Genomic DNA, 20,743 nt, shown 5'->3' on the forward strand with positions numbered 1-20,743 from the left:
GTCTGAGTGGTGACCAGAGCGAACACGGCTGACTGTGACCAGAACACGGCTACTGCGTCTGTCGCGGTGACCAGAGAGAACACGGCTGACTGTGACCAGAACACAGCTACACGTCTGAGTGGTGACCAGAGCGAACACGGTTGACTGTGACCAGAACACAGCTACGTCTGAGTGGTGACCAAACACGCTGACTGTGACCAGAACACGGCTACACGTCTGAGTGGTGACCAGAGAACATGGCTGACTGTGACCAGAACACAGCTACGTCTGGCGGTGACCAGAGCGAACACGCTGACTGTGACCAGAACATGGCTGCGTCTGTGCAGTGACCAGAGCGAACCGGCTGACTGGGACTAGAACACGGCTACCGGCTGACTGTGAGCAAAACACAGCTACACGTCTGAGCGGTGACCAGAGCGAACAAGGCTGACTGTGAGCAGAACACGGCTACACATGTGAGTGGTGACCAGAGCGAACACAGCTGACTGTGACCAGAACACGGCTACACGTGGCGGTGACCAGAGCGAGCTGACTGTGACCAGAACCGGCTACGTCTGTCCGGTGACCAGAGCGAACACGGCTGACTGTGACCAGAACACGGCTACACGTCTGTGCGGTGACCAGAGGCTGACTACGCACGCTCTGCGGTGACCAACGGCTGACTGGGACTAGAACACAGGAGCGGTACCAGAGCGAACACGGCTGACTGTGACCAGAACACGGCTGATGTGACCAGAACATGGCTACGTATGGCGGTGACCAGAGAGAACCGGCTGACTGTGAGCAGAACACGGCTACCGCCTGGCGTGACCAGAGCGGCTGACTGTGACCAGAACACTGCTGACTGTGACCAGAACATGGCTACACGTATGAGCGGTGACCAGAGAGAACACGGCTGACTGTGACCAGAACAAGTGACCAGAGCTAACGTGGCTGACTGGTGACCAGAACATGGCTGACTGTGACCAGAACATGGCTACACTGAGCGGTGACCAGAGAACATGGCTGACCAGCCAGAACGCTACGCCTGAGTGGTGACCAGAGCAACACTGACTGTGACCAGAACAAACGGCGGTGACCAGAGAGAACAGCTGATGAACACAGCCACCTGAGTGGTGACCAGAGCTGCTGTGACCAGACCAGAAACACGGCTGACTGTGACGCCAGAGCTGTGACCAGAACATGGCTACACGTCTGTGCAGTGACCAGAGCGAACACGGCTGACTGGGACTAGAACACGGCTACACGGCTGACTGTGACCAGAACACAGCAGGCTACACGTCTGTCCCGGCCTCACACTACAACTTCACTTTCCGTGTCATGGCATTTGTCGTTGTTTATTTTTGTCTGTCACATAATGTAACGTCTGTCATGCAGCTGGTTTGCAGGAGCGATAAGTGCAGCGATGTCTTGAAAAGGGATCGTTTAGCTTGTTTGAATTGTGGGAAAGCAATTTAACAAAAGGTTCATCTCATAAAATATACACCATCTTAAGTCTATGATAACTAAGAAAATGTATTAGTCTCTTAATCTCACTGCTAAACAGACTTTTCAAAGAGGAACCACTCACTCACTATCTATGTTTTTAGCTCACAGGGACACAGGAGCTGCTGGTCCTCTGCTGCCTTGTGTGGCCACTGTGTGTCACTGAGGTCAATCTGAGCAAAAGACTTTAAATGCTGAAGTCATAAAATAAGACATAAGAACTTAGTGATGGAGGCAGCAGTGGATCAACAACTCCTGTGTGTGTGTTAAAATCACTGATTTTCTCTGTGGACTTTGGTGTGGGGGAGTGAGTGCTATACAAACTTCACTTTCCTGTTGGAAAAGTCTGTCTGACAGTGAGATAAAGACGTGAACATGTTCTGAAGATACCTTAGATTTAAGCTGACAGTGATTTTATGTGTTTTTTTCCTTTACCGTTATCTTAAATCCCTTCAATGACAACTGACTGGACGTAAAGGAGCTAGTTTATATTTTAGCAGACGTTGTAAGTGATGTACTTTGTGATTTTACTCAACCAGCAAATTCAAAACATCTCTCAGTCGACAGAGTTTCAGATATTCAACAAAACTATCAACATTCAGAGATCAGTTAGAAGAAATGAGATAATTCAGCAGCAGCAGCTGCGGTTTGACACATGGTGAGTGTTATGCTAGAGAAACAAAGGCTGATGTTAGGACAAGCAGAGCGGCAGAGCTGAGTGACCAGACCCTGCAGCTCCACATGCCTTCACCATGCTGCTGCAGACACAAATATCTTCTGAGAGGGAGACAATCCAGGACGGCACACAGATTATTCTAGAATTAGCAAATGTATTTGACAACTAAATATATTTTTGCCGGTAAGTTGTGAGACGCAGCAGCAGCAGCAGCAGCTGAACATGCCTGTCATTCTGTCACCGTCTCATTCTATTTCAGAGATCTGTCTCATTTTCTGTTTCCTCTCTGGCTGAAAGAGGATCCTGCACGGCCACCACTTACTTTTTAGATCCATTATAATTAACCACATTCATTCACTTGGGCCACAGATGCCTCATCAGTCAAAACAGAGCATTTGGTGATGAGGTTTCCTGTAAATGTTGAATCTCAGAAAGAATCTTTATTTTTAGGTCAGAAACCAAAGTTCAGGCCTGGTCCAAGTTCTTCTCATCACACCTGGTGTTAAAGGTATAGCACAGGTATTTTTTTTAAAGGAGACATATTATACCCTATTCCCCCAATTAACATAGTTCCCTGGTGTCCTAATGAACATGTCAGTGACATGCTTTGGTCAAAATACCATAAGGATGAAGCATCATAGCAGTTCAATAACCCTGCTAAACCCGCCCCTTTCAGAACACTCGGTTTTGTGCATGGTCCCTTTATATGCAAATGAGACACAGGCAAACACACACCCACACACTGTGAGGTTTCTGATTTGTCCTCTTTACAGCGCTCACTCACTCAGCTCCTGTTCCATTCCTCTCCCCCTCCCTCCACTAGTTCTCTGACAATATCAACATGGCAGCGTGCGTGGAAAACGGCGAGAGTGCCGTCACAGGAAGAGACGTCCTACATAAGGATGGAGCTGAACACTGTCCAACTGTAAATCAGTAAAAAACACAGGGACAGCACCACTGATCGCCAGCGGCGAGCTGCATAAACTGCCGCTGTATGTGACTGTATCAGACCGGTGACAGTATGCTCCGGAGCTGGCGATCAGCGGTGCTGTCCCTAAGTCTTTTTAACTGATTTTCACAGAGAGTGCTGTCACAGGAAGAGACCTCCGACACATGGATACTTAGGGACAGCACCGCTGAGCGCTGCATAAACAGCTGCTTTATGTGATTGTATCAGACTGAGTCTGTGCTCCGGTCATGGAGGACGTACTGAACAAATATTTTTAATTAGGACGTGTCAGAATGGTCAGTTATGACCTCTATGTGACCTTTTCTTAAAAATGTGTGTGTTTGTACGTCGCTGACTAAATACGGCGACCGCTGGCCGCAGTCTGATGTGAAGTGGTGCGAACACACGTTTGCTGACTTTATCCGGCACATTAGCTTCATATATAAAATCCTCTGTAAAACACTGTGCTCCACTGTGCAGCCACCAACAGCACACTTGTCCCTCCGCGTTGACATAATAGCGCTCTTCCTCCCTCACCTGCACTCTCGCAGGGACAAGGTGGAGCTAAGGTGGAGCTAAGGTGGAGCTAAGGTGGAGCTAAGGTGGAGCTAAGGTGGAGCTCGTGAAGTAAACTTACTGGTGGGGTGGTAACGTTCGTGGTGAAATGCGCATGCTGCCGTCATAAGCGCAGGGAATTCAGCATCGTGTGTTATACTTACACTAAGGGGGACCACGAAAACATGACTGAGTATTCTTTTTCCACACTTTGGCGACTGGTAGGGCCTCCAGAGTCCCAAATATAAGTATTGAAATGGTTAAAAAGTTGATTTAGCATAATATGTCCCCTTTAAGTGTACTTCTTAGTGAAAACATAGCTGCCAGCCAGATTTTAGCCACTTAACAAAAAACTCAGTTAAAAATTATACATCAGTTTAAGTCTGCAATAACTTCAGAACACTTTCACGTCTTTATCTCACTGTGAGACAGACTTTTCCAACAGGAAACTCAAGTTTGTAAACCACTCACTATCCCACACCAAAGTCCAGAGAGAAAATCAGTGATTTTAGCTCACAGTGACACAGGAGCTGCTGGTCCTCTGCTGCCTCGTGTGGTCACTGTGTGTCACTAAGGTCAATCTGAACAAAGGATTTTTAAATGCCGAAGTGACAAAATAAGACATTAGAACTTAGTGATGGAGGCAGCAGTGGATCAACAACTCCTGTCTGTGTGTGTAGGGCTGTAATCAACAAAAGAAATTCATGGTTGGCTGAAGTTCTGAAATTTCGACTCAAAATCGACTAATTGGGGAGGGGGGCGGGGGTCTGACGGGTCTGAAAGCGTTTGCATGTCGTGCATCTGCAATATCATAGCGCATGATTTCCGAAAATATACTACTTACAAGGGATGCACCGATATGACTATTTCTGCCGATATCGATATCCGATATTAATATTGCTGCTATGGCCGATAACCGATATCGATATATGTTTTAAAAAAAAAGTTTCTGAGATGATAAAAGTTTGTACATAATGAAAATCATGCAAGCTGAATTTTTGAATGTCTTCCTTTATTTTCAAAACATGTTTTACCTCCAAATAACAAGGTCACATAAGACACAAGTAACCAACTACAAGTAAAGGTTTTTAGAAACCTTTACCACTTGTAGCAAGTGTGTAACTAAATTAAAGTACAGTTTAACTCCCTCAACTCACTAAACTCCTGTGAGAAAGTTTGGATCATAAATTACAAACATGAACATAAATAAAAAATAATACCCTGCCAAAGTTACTGTAACCGAGATAAGGGCGTCTATACTGGGTACGTAAATAAAGTCAACAACCCTTCCTCCCGGCAACAACAACAACCGCCCCACTTCCCTTAACAATAAAACTACACAACAGATATGAGAAACAATGCCTGACAAGCTCTACTAAGAGCTGCCATAATAAAGAAAACATGTTAAAATACTTTATCAAACTTGCCAGTATTCATGGCAACCAGATATTTATTCAATTGCAAAACATCGGAAAAGTAGCGCCGACTTGGCAGGTTGTTGCGGGGTTTAATATGCGCTATCAACCATCGGAACCCTGGGCTGGTCGTCAAGAGCAATCATTTCCATTACCTTGATCGTTATTGCCCTGGCCACTGTCTTCCTTTGGTCGAGTCTTTTTTGTCTGCTGCCTAATGTTACTAGCGTTAGTGGAGTGGCTTCCTGCCGTCATGGTTTCGATGTACTTCGTCTGGGTGGCGGTTTTTCAAATGACATGATCAAATTTGTGGTATTGAATGGCTTGACGCGGAACCCTCCTCGCATTACCTCGACTTTGCAAGTGTTGCATAATGCTTTTCGCATATCTTCTATTCACACCCTGAAAAATCGCCCACACCGCTGACATTCTCTCCACACACACACACACACGCACACACACCTTGTGCTGCGCTTGCGTCACTGACGCTGTCATATATAAACAAATGCCGCATGGCCTCCCCTTCCTGACACACATATTCAAACAGCAATTAGACAGGTATAAACATCGGTTGTTAAAATCGGCGCAGTTTTACTCATTGGACCGATGCCGATATGTTAAAAAATGACGAACATCGGCCGATAACAATATTAATGCCGATATATCGTGCATCCCTACTACTTACTGTACTACCTAACCCAAACCCTTGCGGGCGAGTGCGTCTGCAGTTATAAAACCAATCAACGATTATTAGAATAAAACATGAAATATGCTAATTCTGATTCTGATCATGTACTCAAAACAGAAGGAGCAACATAACTCCGACAAGTTAGCTTAACGTGTTTATATGATACGTTTGTGGTCGAGCTGTGATATGAAAATTGTTGCTGGCAAACTTTGCATTTGACTTTTTTTTTTAAATCACCATCTATTTTTGTAAAATGCTGCCACACTGTGACGTCTGTGACATGTTCGAGGAGGACTGACTGTAGCTCAACACAAAATAAAACCAACGGATGTTCTTTAATCCATCTGTCGCCTGTGGGTTGGGCTAATCCAAAATACTGAAAACAAGGGGGGTGTTCTCTGAAGACACGCCATTACCTGTGAAACAGGGGTGCTCTGAAAACACCCCCATTAGCACTTGGTACATTCCTCCAGATTAAATCAAATTAACCATAGACTGTATGAAATGAACACGGCAAAAAGTCGACTTATCAGAATTTGAGTCAAACCAGAACGCATCGACTGATTAATCCACCAGTCGACCGGGACTTTACTATCGAACTCTATGGACTTTGGTGTGGGAGAGTGAGTAGCTTGGAAAAGTCTGTCTGACAGTGAAGATTAAGACGAGAACATGTTCTGAAGATATCGTAGACTTAAACTGACGCAGTTTCTATTAGTTGAGTCTTTTGGCTAAAATAACTTTTTTTTCCTGGTGTCTCCACTGGCAGCCATGTTTTCAGTGAGCGTGAGCACAGTCAGAAGTTTGTAAGCTGCTGACTGTACGTCACTTTAGGTGCGTTTGTATTGTATGACATGCATCAGACTCCAAGATTGTTATTCATTTTCGTCTGACCACAAATGTCTCAGATATTTCAGTCTGGAGCTGCTGACTGACTCCAGGACTCGTCTGCTAACACTGGCTTAAAAAGTCAATAATGTAGAGTCATGGTCATCCTGTAGTAGCTCCATAATAATCTCACACACAAACAGTCTGAAGCCTCACACAGCAGAGATGAGCTGCGCTGGCCCATTGTTAGGCTTGTCCAGGCATTTACTTTAATAATCAATACTAAATCAGTTCATAGGGAATTCCCTAGTTTTGGTTATTTATTACAACTTTTACTTACTTTGACCACTGCCAGCTCATTTTATACGCTATTTTTACTGAAAATACAGCATATAATTGCACTGCAGTGCAGAAATGAAATGTAGATTGGACAGAGAGACCATTAGTGTATTATTTGTTGCTATGATTAACAAAAGAATTGACATCATTTCTCAATTAATTCAGTTAATTGGTCAATAAAATCTCAAATAATATGCAACGATGTTGATCAGTGTTTGTCAAACCTGGAAATGATGATGTTCTCAAATGTCTTATTTGTCCAAAAACCATAAATTATACAGTTGTAATGATTTCTTTGTAATATGGAGCAAATAAACCAGAAAATATTCACATTGAAAAAGCTGAAAAACAGAGAAACTTGTTTTAAAAAATAAGTTATTGTATCGTATTGTAGGTTTGGGAAACTGATGGACATCGATAAACTAATCAACAGATACTTTGATAAAGAAAATAGTCTCTGTTTCACACTCCACCCCTATGAAAACAGCGGGTGAGAAGCTGAATAGAGTGGACGTGAAAGGAAGTTGACGCCTGTAACACTGACCGCTGCAGGAAGGCGGTCAGAGCGAGGTGAAAGCTGGAGACCAGCACATTGTCTGCTCATGAAAAAGAAAACACAGAGAGAATATGCAGCAAAATGACACCAGCACGCTCAGAACAGCCACCCCACCCTCCAGCAGAGGCCATCATAATGAAAACACTGGTGGAAGCAAAAATCACAGCGGGGTCCAGCGCATGTGAATGAGCTCTCGGTGCTGCAAACACGACTCAGCCTCTCCAGAATAATTGAATTTGGCGTGCTTTGTGACCAAGTATAAAGGCCTCCCTTTGCAGGGCGGCAGGCCGGCCATGACTGTTGCATAACAGAGCTAATAAAGGAGGAGGAGGAGGCCTCCAGGGCCCGGGATGAAGACACGTGGGAATTGCCTCTGTTTCTGCTGCTTTGTCTGGGGCCACCAGCGAGTGAGCAGAGCAGAGCAGAGCCCCCGGGGCATTAGCATAAGCATGCCTAACATAACGCTCATTCCACTGCAACAAAAAAGACCCACAGAGGAGCTGACAGAAGACAGGACCATCCCAGTGTGAATGAATACTACTAAATACCCATGGGTATTTGATTATACGTTTTAGTTAAGACTGGGCAACATACAAACAAAGATTTCATCACGATCTTGTGATATCATTTGATATCTATAAATCAATCATTTCTGTCAGGTTTTAATTGGTGGACTTCAGGTGCGTTTGCAGAACTGATGGAACTTGAGGTGAGGTTTCTTGAATGCATCTCGAAGCTGCTCCTCTTCTGCACTTCTTTAGCCAAATCTACGTCACTTTCAGTCTATGATATCTACAGAAAATGTTCACGTCTTTATCTCACTGTGAGACAGACTTTTCCAACAGGAAACTGTAGTTTGTAAACCACTCACTCTCCCACACCAAAGTCTATAGAGAAAAGCAGTGATTTTAGCTGCTGGTCCTCTGCTGCCTCGTGTGGTCACTTTATGTCACTGAGGTCAATCTGAACAAAGGATTTCAAACACTGAATTAACAAAATAAGACATTAGAACTTAGTGATGGAGGCAGCAGTGGATCAACACCTCCTGTGTGTGTGTGTGAGATGTTAAAATCACTGATTTTCTCTGTGGACTTTGGTGTGGGAGAGTTGTGAGAATACACAGTTATTAACCCAAGTTTTCACTGACGGCATCTTTAACAGCTTGTACCTACATACAGATACTACAACAGATAAAACAAGTCAAGAATATCAATCGGCCTCAAACAGAGCAGCCATCAAACCAAAACTCTTAACTCAATCATCTCTCAGCTACTTTCTGGTTTTCAAACAGAAACAACTGGAATAATGGACACCTCTCTGTATCTGAAGGACGTTAGCAGAACACCAGCTTTTTACGGGTGTGTAGTAATGTGATTTATAGTGAAGTCAGTGTCAGGTGGTGACAGGCATTCCTGTGATGAATCACTGAGCAAGAACAGCGGCACAAACGGAGAGCATTCTGTGGTGATACAAACATTGACGACTCGCCGCCATCAGCTTCACCCAACAATGCTTCATCAACGGGCTGGAGGAAGGAGGGGGAGGAAATCAGGTTCCTCTTATCTAGATTACATGCAGCTACTACATTCCTGCTGCCGGAGTCAACAACAACAAAGCTGCTTTTAAAAGCAGTGCGCACAGCAACGAGCAGAGCTCATCCCTCACCGTCTCTGGTCAAGAGTGAGAATGACATGGTATCACTTTAGTCGTCACTGAAGAGTCTTGATCGCGACGCCCGACACAAGAATCAAAGCCAACAATGTCCGACTGTAGATCAAAGTTAAAAAGACTGAAGAATCCTGAAAACATTTAGCAAAGGAAATGTCTCAAATCACCACAGTTGTTGCTTGACTTTAAATACAAAAGTGCAAATTAATGTTAGGCCACTTTTGAGATTTCTCTGCCCCCCAAGGTTAAAAAACAAGTTGTGACTGTTGTGACAGTGAATAATTATTTTTATTATTGATTACTTAATCAATCGTCTACTATTTTTTAAACTACGTTTTTTAAATACTCAAAACCAGTTTGTGTGATCAATATTTTTCAACATTTTATGGACCAAAAAAGTACTCAATTAATCAAAAAGACAATAACAGATTAATCAAAAATAATAATAATGAAAACAGTTCAGACACAAGGCTCTGCCGGTTCCCTCTTGTGAATACAAAAAAAGAAAATAATTGCAATAATGTCCTGAACTAAAATCATCTTCGTCAAGATAGGTTTATATTGCCTACACAACAGTTCCCTGGACTGTTGTTTTTGTGTATTTCTGTGTTTCCCTCATCACACAGCATGAATGCCTTGTTGAGCCTGTTCCTGACTCTGAAATCCCAGTCCCCACAAAAGCACATCTCTGCAGCTTTCCCAGTGGCCCAGCGAGCATTCCTCGCATTTTTTCACAAGGATTTCTGGGAGTTGGAGTCCGGTCACATGCTGCTGGAAGCCAGCGAAACAGATGCAGTGGAGCAAAGGGTGATTTTGACATGAAGCGAGAGCAGAGCTGAGGGCTGTGTTTGGGAAGGAAGGAAGGAAGGAAGGAAAAGGGCAGCTGGGAAACACGACATCTCTGTGTGGTCAGTGTGTGATCCAGGAATGTTTCAGCTCATAAATCTACTAAGGACTGAGGTAATGAAGTGATGATGAAGAAGAGACCTGTATATATCAATTATTTCATATTTAAGTTTAATATGTCAATTCTTCTCATCAGTTTAAAAGGTTGGTTCTAGTTTTAGAAGTGGGGATGCAACCAAAAACTGAATGTAACCACATAACAAAAGGCTCCACTCGTACAATCTACTTCAGTTTATGTGTATGATAACTTAAAGATCATGTTAACCACTTTATCTCACAATAAGACCGACTTTTCAACAGGAAACTGAAGTTTGTAAACCACTCACTCTCCCACACCAAAGGACTTTGGTGTGGGAGAGTGAGTGGTGATGAGGCGATGTTACACATTGTTGTACAACAACAAAAACAACAATGCTAAATAAGATAATAGATAATTACAGAACATATCATCAGGTCCTGGAAAGACTAGAAAGATGCAGGCTCCCCTTGTGGCACTTCCAGTTAAATCACTAGTTCGATATGTTGGCAAGCAAGGGCTAGACATCATTTTCAAGTAATTTGCTTGAAAAAAAAAAACAGTAAGTAAATGATAGACATTCACAATTAATAAACAAATGCAAGAGCATTTTAAACACAACGATGTCATATATTGTCACATCAGTGATCTGGATTATGTTAATCAGTCTGCACAAATATGTCCACAGATAAATGAACATTGAGTACAAACAAAAAGCCCTTCCTGTTTCCCAGTATAAGGTAATAACCATAATAAACTCATGAAAGCATTTTTTTAATTTGGGTATTGTAAATTATTTTGGTTTGTATTATAGTTGTTCAAATAGTCAAACAATAGTTTAACACCATCTAAAGAGATCAGGTATGAAAATCAGGTGTGTGTCAAAGCCTGTGAAGAACTATTTTGAAGAATATTTTCAAAATATTATTGTTAATCGTGATTATTTGGGGCAGAAAAATAGTGGAAAGAAACTGTCATCTTGTGTTTACATTATGAAAAGCCTTTTAAAAAGTAAATTTCAATGAATATCAAATGAAAATATTGTGAATCACCATTATTTTTGGTCAGAAAAATCACGACAGGAATCTGTCATGTCATGTTTACATTATGAATCGCCATATTAGAGCACCTATAAGTGATTACGGAATGAAAATATTGTGAATTGGGATTAATTTGGTCAGAAAATCGTAAAAAGAATCTGAGAATCTGTCATGACGTGTTTGCATTATAAAAGGCAATTTTAAAGCACATTCCAACAATTGTCCAATTTAAATATTGTGAATCGCGATTATTCTGGTCAGGATAATCGTGACAGCAACTTTTCATACCGTCCCATAACTCACTCAGTGTGTGTGAGTGTGTGTGTGTGTGTATGTGTGTGTGTGTGTGTGTTCCGGGCCTGTCACGTACCGATCTCTGGGGTCTATCCACGAAGTTTGCCGGGTGTTGTGGTCGATAAAAAACACTCTGCCGTCGTAGTCCCGGGCTTCCTCCCAGCCTGCGGGCAGCGGCAGCTCCGAGCTCTCTCTCCGCTTCCCGCCGCTCACCCACGGCATAGCGTCGGGATGGTGAGAGGGCAGAAGCGGGCAGAAGCCCCCCCTCCGCCGCCCCTGCCCCTGCTTTTTGTCCCCCCGAAAAAAAACCTCTTCGCCGTCTTCACTGCATTACAACAAACTCAGTTCCTCGTCCGCGCAAAGAAAATGGCCGCAGCTACAAAACTTTCCAGAAAAGTCTCCGCGGAGTTTACATCCACTGCTTCTCCCGCGGTGAAGTCACTCAGAGCGGCGGCGGCGGAGGCAGCAGCGGCGCGGCGGCGCTCTCACGGTCCTCGGTCCTCCATGTTCGCCTCCTCCACCATATTTCATTCCTCCGTGTCCATATTCGGCCGTAGCTCATTTGCATTAGAGTGTGACGTAACCAGCGGGCGACCCGCCTTCCCGTCCAATGAGAACGCAGCAGAGCTCAACACCTTCATCGAGCTCTGAAAAAGCGCTGCGAAAAACAACGACTGTGATGTATGTGTATGTGTGTAGGTGGAGTTTAAATAAAGTTTATTCAGCTTTCAAACAACAACAAACTCACACCAATGAATTATTATTAACTGTAGTCTTTGAATCATGGTGACAGGTCAGCATCACCATGATTCAAACATTTTAACTTTATTTAAACACATGTTGACACGCCCCCGTGTATGTGTCGTTGACCGCGGCTCCGCAGCGCCACCTGCTGTCTGAAACAGACAACGCAGCTCCTTTCTCATCTTCTCCTACATTATCATCAGTCACTTTAAACTTTATTGATACATTTATCAAACACGTCAGAGGACATTTAATGAATGAATCAGAATGAATTTTGACATATTCATGATTCATTGAGCTCATTTTAGACAGACAGACAGACAGACAGATAGACAGACAGATAGTATTCAGACTCAGATTTGACGACCTCTATCTGTGGTAGAAGGAACTGCAACAAAAAACTGAATGTTTCATCTCTGGTGCAGACACTGAACGTTACTCAGGACAAAGATGGAGGAGTTTTACAGGCTTTGTGTGTTTGTATGCGTGTGTGTGTACTTGTGTGTGTGTGTTTGTATGCGTGTGTGTGTGTGTGTGTGTGCGTGCGTGCGTGTGAAACCTTTGATCACATCTCAGCTTTGATCTTCAGCCTCCTACATCCACAGACCATGGTCTTGTTCCTCTGAGCTCAGACACAATGAGCTTCACTGTTGTTTCTCTGTCAGTCACATGATGCAGAGACTTCACTGTGCCAGTCTCAACTCACCATCACCATCATCATACATGCAGTAAATAAATATAAATAAACCTCATAGGTCATGAAGAAAGTTTTATTTTCATGCATCATTTAAGTTCACAGACATTTCAAATGTTTTTAGTCATGAAAAATGAATGTACAGAAGGAGCAGCTTCATGTGTTCATTCATGTTTCTTATTTAAAGTCTGTAGTTTTGACTCAGTTCATAAAAGAACATGTTCACGTCTTTATCTCAGGAAAGTGAAGTTTGTAAACCACTCACTCTCTCACACCAAAGTCCAGAGAGAAACTCAACATCACACACACAGGAGTTGTTGATCCACTGCTGCCTCCATCACTAAATTCTAATTTCTATTTTGGGATTGACCTCAGTGACACACAGTGACCACACGAGGCAGCAGAGGACCAGCAGCTCCTGTGTTCCTGTGATGTTAAGTTTCTCTCTGGACTTTGGTGTGGGAGAGTGAGTGGTTGGTAATGTCATACTTTTTGTTTGTTTACAGGCAGAAATGGACCTCATGCTTCAAACGTCCACAAGCTACAAGTACGTTTTTTGTGTCAAGTCAATCAAATTTTTAAATCAAAACCCCTGAATGATCTGTCGTCTTATTTCTGTGTGTAGCAGCAGCAGCAGCAGCAGGAGCAGGAAGGGGAGGGTTGAGCTGAGCCAAGTGTCCTCCCTCCACCCTCTGTCCTCACTGCAACACCACATGTGTTCTCCTCTGAGTGACTCCCGAGAGAGCGCGCAGTCAGCTGTGGACGTCCTTCAGAAGAAGACGCAGTGTGGAGGCTCAGTGGAGCGTGGAGACATGGACTCGTGCGTGCTTTCTCTGGAGTTGTCGGGGATGCTGCTGTTTGTCGGAGCGTGGCTCTGTGTCCTCACCACCACTCTCCTCCCACAGTGGCTGACCATGTCCACGGCTCTGCTGCCTGTGGAGAGCTACGAGCTGGGCCTGTGGGAGACCTGCGTGGTCCAGGACGTGGGGGGGATGGAGTGTCGGGCGTACGACAGCCTGCTGGGCCTCCCCACCGATCTGAAGCTGGCCCGCGTCCTCATGTGTGCCTCCCTGGCCGTCGGCATGCTTGGAATCCTGGTGTCCGTACCTGGACTTCACCTGGTCAACAGCTGCTCCAGAGCCAAGAGGACTCTGACCACAGTGGGGGCGCTGTTGGCTCTGCTCTCTGGACTTCTGTGTCTCATCCCCGTCTCCTACATGGCTCATTTTGCCGTCACACACTTTTTTGACGACAAAGTTCCCGATGTGGTTCCTCGCTGGGAGTTTGGAGCCGCGCTGTTCTGTGGCTGGACGGGAGGTTTCCTCCTGATGGTGGCCGGTCTGCTCCTGATCGCCTCCTGCTGGTGTTGGCAGACGCAGCCTCAGCCCGCGGCGCCGCAGCAGCAGCAGCAGCAGCAGCGCAGGTACCAGACGATGAACGCCAGGAAAGAGTACGTTTGAAGACAGAGACACGGAGACTGAGGACAAAAATCACAATCACACACTCAAATCAAAGCGCTTTAAGACAAACATGTGAATCTCTGAGAGGCTGCACAATCAAATGTTAGATTTTAAAAGAATAGTTTGGGGTTTTTTAAATAAAAAGTTTTTTGCCACTTTACAAAAAAATCTATGACATCTTCGTCACATGTTCACGTCTTTATCTCACTGTCAGACAGGAAAGTGAAGTTTGTAAACCACTCACTCTCCCACACCAAAGTCCACAGAGAAAATCAGTGATTTTAACTCACAGGGACACAGGAGCTGCTGGTCCTCTGCTGCCTCGTGTGGTCACTTTGTGTCACTGAGGTCAATCTGAACAAAGGATTTCAAACACTGAAGTGACAAAATCAGACATTAGAACTTAGTGATGGAGGCAGCAATGTGTGTGTGTGTGTGTGTGATGTTAAAATCCCTGATTTTCTCTATGGACTTTGGTGTGGGAAAGTGAGTGGTTTACAAACTTCACTTCCTGTTGGAAAGTCTGTCTGACAGTGAGATAAAGACGTGAACATGTGACGAAGATAAGAGTCTTAAACTGACTGATTGATTTTATGAAATGAATCTTTTGTTAAGTGGATAAAAAAATAGTTTTTTCCTTTACAGACACTTAAAAACACTGAACTGTCCCTTTAAGGAAACCTGCTGTGACCATAAGAGTATTTTTTTAAGAATGTGTTTTGTAAGAAGTTTTCTCTTCCTCACAGTGAAACTGTATCAGGATGTTTCAGTGTTCGTTTGATCTGCTTTAAAAAAACATGCTGTGATTTTTAAATTATTCTTAAAACTAAAACACATGTTTGTTTATAATGATTCACATTCACGTGCACACATACTTCCTATTTCTATTAAAACTGATACTGTTCTTGTTCTTGTGTTTGTTGTTTTAATCAGAAAACACCGACAAATCGCCTGATGTGAAAACATGGCTCTGTTTTTGAGTCGTATTAAACTGTGTGCGTGTGTGTGTGTGTGCGTGTGTGTGTGTGCGTGTGTGTGTGTGTGTGTGTGTGTGTGTGTGTGTGGTGGAAACCCAGCTGGAGTCTAATTCCCTCAGATTTCCTGGTAACCTGCAGAGCTAAGCTGTGTTTAATGACCGCGGTAACCATGAGTGTGTACTGTGAAGAATGCAGAGCAGGTTGACCTCGCACTTCTTTGACATAATTACACAAATTTGTTGAGGTCAGAGGTCACCGCCGCCCTCTGCACTCCAACGCTGACAATGAAAAAAATGAAAAAAATACAAAGACGCATCATCATAAACACAGACTGTGACCTGTATGACCACCAGGGGGCGACTGCACTGCCTGTAACAAGTCTCAGTTTGAATGGAAGTGTGTGTGAAAATGATTTAGTTAAAGTACGTCAGCTGTAAGGTCCACTTTGTAAGAATGATGACGTTTTTCCACAAGCATAGGAACCTGGTACCAGGGACTATCTTTAGTTCCTGCTACCGCGAGCTTCCAAAATAATGTGTGTGTGTGTATGTGTGTGAAGTCACCGCAGTTTCACGCAGCCGTGCAGCGATGGCTCCGCCCACGTTTTTTTGTAGTGGAGAATCAACCTAATCTTGTCGAGGCGAGCCGGTGGAAATACACCATTAGTGACATCTAAAGGTGACAATGCAAACTGCAACAAGCTCACGTCAGGGAACTGCATTGGTGTCCTGTCTGTCAGCTGATGAGGTTTCCATGGTAACGGATGTTTTAATGCCTAAAACTCTGATTCATTGATTGATTTATTGATCTGAATCTGAAGAACACTTTCACGTCTTCATCTCACTGTTAGACACACACACACACACACACACACAAAACAACACACCTTTCACACCTGCTCTCATGTCATTCATCTCACTTTATCAGTTTAATGTTGTTAATATGTTACAATGCATGAAAATATAACTTTCTTCATGACCCATGAGGTTTATTTATATTTACTGTATATATATCTATATCTATATATGTATATATGTATATATGTGAAGATAGGCAGTTTGGTTAAATTGTTAATTGTTAATAAGAAATAAGATACCTACCTACCTACCTATGTCTATATATTTATATATATATATACAGTACATATATACGTATATATATCTACATAGATATAAATAGATATATATGTACACACATTAAACACTTCTTAAAATCACCTGAAAGCACAGAGAGTTCTTTTTTATTTTTAAATATTTTTATTGAGAAATATGGCACATTTACAAAAACAGCACTGTAAGCCACAGTTGTGAAAACAGAAAAAAATAAATACTTGTAATGTAATGTGGATCACAAAGGAGTTGTAAAAGAACCATATTACTTTCTTGTTTTTTTCCCTCTTTCAAGGTGAACAAAATCCAAACAAATTTTTATAAAACATAAATTTTTAATAAAAAACAAAAAGAGAAAATGAAATAAATAAATAAACTAACACAACACATAATCAAACTAACTACCTACAGGGGGGACCGTCAATCGAGAGATAAGGATGGAAGAGACCTGAAAAAATCTAAGAGAGACTGCCACTTAGAATAAAATTTAGTGGAATCAGATCTCAGTGAATATTTAATTTTTTCAAGCTTCAGAAAAGACATAACGTCCTGGAGTCATTGGGTACTGGAAGGAGCTGTAGTAGATTTCCAGTAAAAAAGAAGATGTCGCCTTGCCAATAGAGAAGTGAAAGCAATAATATCTAATTGCACAGAGTTGTATCTACTGTAATCCTCTGGACATCCAAATATGGAAATATAGGGAGAAGCCTTTACAGTTATTAAAATTATTTTGGAAATGATGTTGCACAACTTCTGCCAGAAAGATAACACTAATGGGCAAGAATAGAACATGTGAGTCAGATTACAGGGAGAGGTATGACATTTGTCACAAATGTCATTGACAGTATGATAAATTCGTGACTCTGTACACAACCTTGAATTGTATGAGTGAGAGACGGGCACAGGATGAGCTTGTGTGGATCTTTTTTAGAGCTGCGTCCCACCAATTGTCACCAAAGATCAGCCCTAGCTCAGTTTCCCAGGCAGCCTTGATTTTAGTGATAGGCGAGCTATCGTAAAATAGAAGGCTAGTATAAATTCTAGAAATTAAACCCTTCTGAATGGAATCAGAGCAAAAGAGCTTGTCCCATGGTTGAGCTGGGGGTAGAAACGGAAAAGTTGGAAACAGAGATTTGACACAGTGTCTAATTTGAAAATATCGGAAAAGATGAGAAGGTGGGAGTTCAAACTCCAATGCTCAATCTGAGAAACTACGGAAAATTCTATTCTTATAGAGAGCTTCAAAATTGACCAAGCCTTTGTGAAACCATATTGAAAAAGTGGGATCAGCTAGAGCAGGTTTAAATAAGTGATTCCTTAGTAACGGAGCCGAGGTGGAAGCGGACACAAACTGAAAATGTTTTCTGAATTGGTACCAGATTTTAAGGGTGGAATTCACCAATGGGTTATCTGGGAGGCCAGGGAGGGTAGCACAGAGAGTTCTGCTCAAATCTCTCATTCACTCTCATGTTATAACTCTGGAGTTTTTTAACTTAGTTCACGGCCGTCTGTCACAGATGTCGACGTGGGGCTGATTTTAAATCAGTGATTTCTCCTTCAGTTCACGGCCGTCTGTCACTGTCTGATTTTAAATCAGTGATTTCTCCTTCAGTTCGACACGACCTGGGGCTGATTTTAAATCAGTGATTTCTCCTTCAGTTCCCGTCTGTCACAGATGTCCTGGGGCTGATTTTAAATCAGTGATTTCTCCTTCAGTTCACGCGCGTCTGTCACAGATGTCACGATCTTAAATCAGTGATTTCTCCTTCAATCGCAGATGTAAAATCGACGGGGCTGATCTTAAATCAGTGATTTCTCCTTCAGTTCACGGCCGTCTGTCACAGATGTAAAATCGACGGGGGCTGATTTTAAATCAGTGATTTCTCCTTCAGTTCACGGCCGTTTGTCACAGATGCGGCGGGGCTGATTTTAAATCAGTGATTTCTCGTTCAGTTCCGGCGTCTGTCACAGATGTGGGGCTGATTTTAAATCAGTGATTTCTCCTTCAGTTCACGGCCGTCTGTCACAGATGTCGACGTGGGGCTGATTTTAAATCAGTGATTTCTCCTTCAGTTCTCTGTCACAGATGTCTCCTTCAGTTCACGGCCGTCTGTCACAGATGTAAAATCGACACGGGGCTGATTTTAAATCAGTGATTTCTCCTTCAGTTCACGGCCGTTTGTCACATATGTAAAATTGACAAACGACTGATTTTAAACCTGTGATTTCCCCGTCAGTTCACGGGTGTTTGTCACAGATGTCGACGCAGGGCTGATTTTAAATCTGTGATTTCTCCGTTTGTCACAGATGTAAAATCGATGCGGGGCTGATTTTAAATCTGTGATTTCCCCATCAGTTCACAGCTGTCTGTCACAGATGTTAATGTGGGGGCTGCTGAAAGCCTCCTGACGCTCACACACACACACACACACACATCAGCTGTTGTTGAAAACACGTTGTTAGGCTCAGGTGTTTGGACGTTAGGACGTTTTAAAGGTTGATTCCACAAAAATCAGCAGCAAAGAACAAACCGTCACAACGAAAATTTCACCGAAGAATTGTCTACTTCTAATTATTATTTCTGTATTCATGTTCCGTGCAGTGCCATCTGGAGGACACAGCTGGTTTAATGTTTGACTGTTTTCATGTTGACATTTATGACAGCGCTCTGATAATAAAACAAACACAGAACTGGAATATAATCCAGAATAAAAATGAACCATAAAAATAATCTGCTCTTCATCTGTGGAGACGATAAAAACAAAGATAAAGCAACAATCACACATTTACAGTCTGAGGTGCAAATAACATGTGATCGTGATGGCTCATGGACCACATGTGGCTCTCTGCTTAATATCAAGTATTTCTATATATGTATATTTCATATTTATTATCATAAATACATTTTATTTTACTGTGAACTAAATATGGTTACATTTCAAAATTAATACTTTTATTTTGAAATTCTGTGAAATACTCACACAAATCGTAAGATCGTATTGCTCACCTCCATTAAACAGTTACTTTTTTCTACTTGAGCGCCCCCTACTGACCAGACTGGACATTCAGTGACCCACAGGTTATTTGACTTTGAGGCTCCTGGTTTAAGTTTAACATAATATCTGTGGATGACTATGGTGAATATTTCAAGGTTTGTGAAGTGTCGTTCTATCAGATACTGACTGTCTTGTCAGCGCCCCCTGCTGCTGAGACACGAGGACACACTGAGTTTAGCCTCAGCTGATAAAAATCTATGTCCAGGATATCTACGTCACATGATCACGTCTTTATCTCACTGTCAGACAGGAAAGTGAAGTTTGTGAACCACTCACTCTCACACACCAAAGTCCACAGAGAAAACCACTGATTTTAACATCACACACACACAGGTGTTGATCCACTGCTGCCTCCATCACTAAGTTCTAATGTCTTATTTTGTCACTTCAGTGTTTGAAATCCTTCGTTCAGATTGACGTCAGTGACACACAGTGACCACACGAGGCAGCAGAGGACCAGCAGCTCCTGTGTCCCTGTGAGCTAGAATCACTGATTTTCTCTCTGAGGTTTGGTGTGGTGAAAAAATACTTTCTATTCTTATACTGATGAATATTCCTCTAAAAGCTAAAACTATAATTATTGTGTCCATCAAGGCTCAGTTTCAGGTCACATACTTTTTTAACAAAGTCAATGTTAGTCCCATTTTCTGTTTTTGAAAGTGGATTTTGCCGTGCGGACGTTTGTGATCAATGCAGGAATAAAACATTTACATTAAAGCGACGTGTGCATGCAGCTACTCAGCTGAGCCAACAGGAGGCGCCCTCTCTGTAAACACTTTAGAGGAGGAGCAGCAGAGGTCAGCTGATTTATGTGATGATGATGATCAATAATCAATAATCTCCCGTGCAGCGTGGCCTCTGCCTTTCACCGCAACGACTCAGCAGAACTGATAAGATAAAATAGACGCAGTTAAGGGTTTATCAGCAGAGAGCGATTTCCCCTAAAGGAATGTTTGTAAATGAGTTTTTAGTTCAGCAGCAGTGATGAGTGACGACAACAGTTTTCTTTTAATGATTCAAACAATTTCAGTGTTTACAACACGTTGGATTCATAACCAGCTGTTTAAAAAAACACAAAGCTTTTGCTGATTTGAAGTTGTTTCTTCACAGTTTCATAACAGATGTTTTTTTAACACCATGTTGGATTTTATTTTTATTGATCAAAACCAGTGATTTTGATCAATCTGTCAGGAATCAAATCCAGATTTTAGCCACTGAACAAAAGTCTACGGCATCTTCATCACACGTTCACATCTTTATCTCACTGTCAGACACTCACTCTCCCACA

At 42.7% G+C, this 20,743-nt stretch overlaps 2 protein-coding genes across 2 annotated transcripts in view; one reads left to right on the forward strand and one right to left on the reverse strand.

Annotated features, from left to right (window-relative positions):
• Positions 1 to 11,961, reverse strand: part of LOC122762676 (protein WWC2-like) — a 28,501-nt gene extending 16,540 nt beyond the window's left edge. Inside the window, exon 1 of the mRNA XM_044017874.1 lies at positions 11,492 to 11,961. Within this exon, the coding sequence (XP_043873809.1) occupies positions 11,492 to 11,637 (146 nt within the window). The 5' untranslated portion in view covers positions 11,638 to 11,961. The remainder of the gene's footprint in view (positions 1 to 11,491) is intronic.
• Positions 11,962 to 13,314: 1,353 nt separating this feature from the next.
• On the forward strand, positions 13,315 to 14,475 carry LOC122762675 (putative claudin-24). The gene has a single exon (XM_044017873.1). It carries the CDS (start codon positions 13,450 to 13,452, stop codon positions 14,311 to 14,313), a length of 864 nt encoding a protein of 287 aa, XP_043873808.1. The 5' UTR covers positions 13,315 to 13,449; the 3' UTR covers positions 14,314 to 14,475.
• Positions 14,476 to 20,743: the final 6,268 nt, after the last annotated feature.

This window comes from Solea senegalensis, unplaced genomic scaffold (genome assembly GCF_019176455.1).
Source record: "Solea senegalensis isolate Sse05_10M unplaced genomic scaffold, IFAPA_SoseM_1 scf7180000015944, whole genome shotgun sequence".
NCBI lineage: Eukaryota > Metazoa > Chordata > Actinopteri > Pleuronectiformes > Soleidae > Solea > Solea senegalensis.

Bases quoted from the DNA above. Each gene is read 5' to 3' on its own strand.
- LOC122762675 (XM_044017873.1), top strand. From the start codon at position 13,450: ATGATCTGTCGTCTTATTTCTGTGTGTAGCAGCAGCAGCAGCAGCAGG.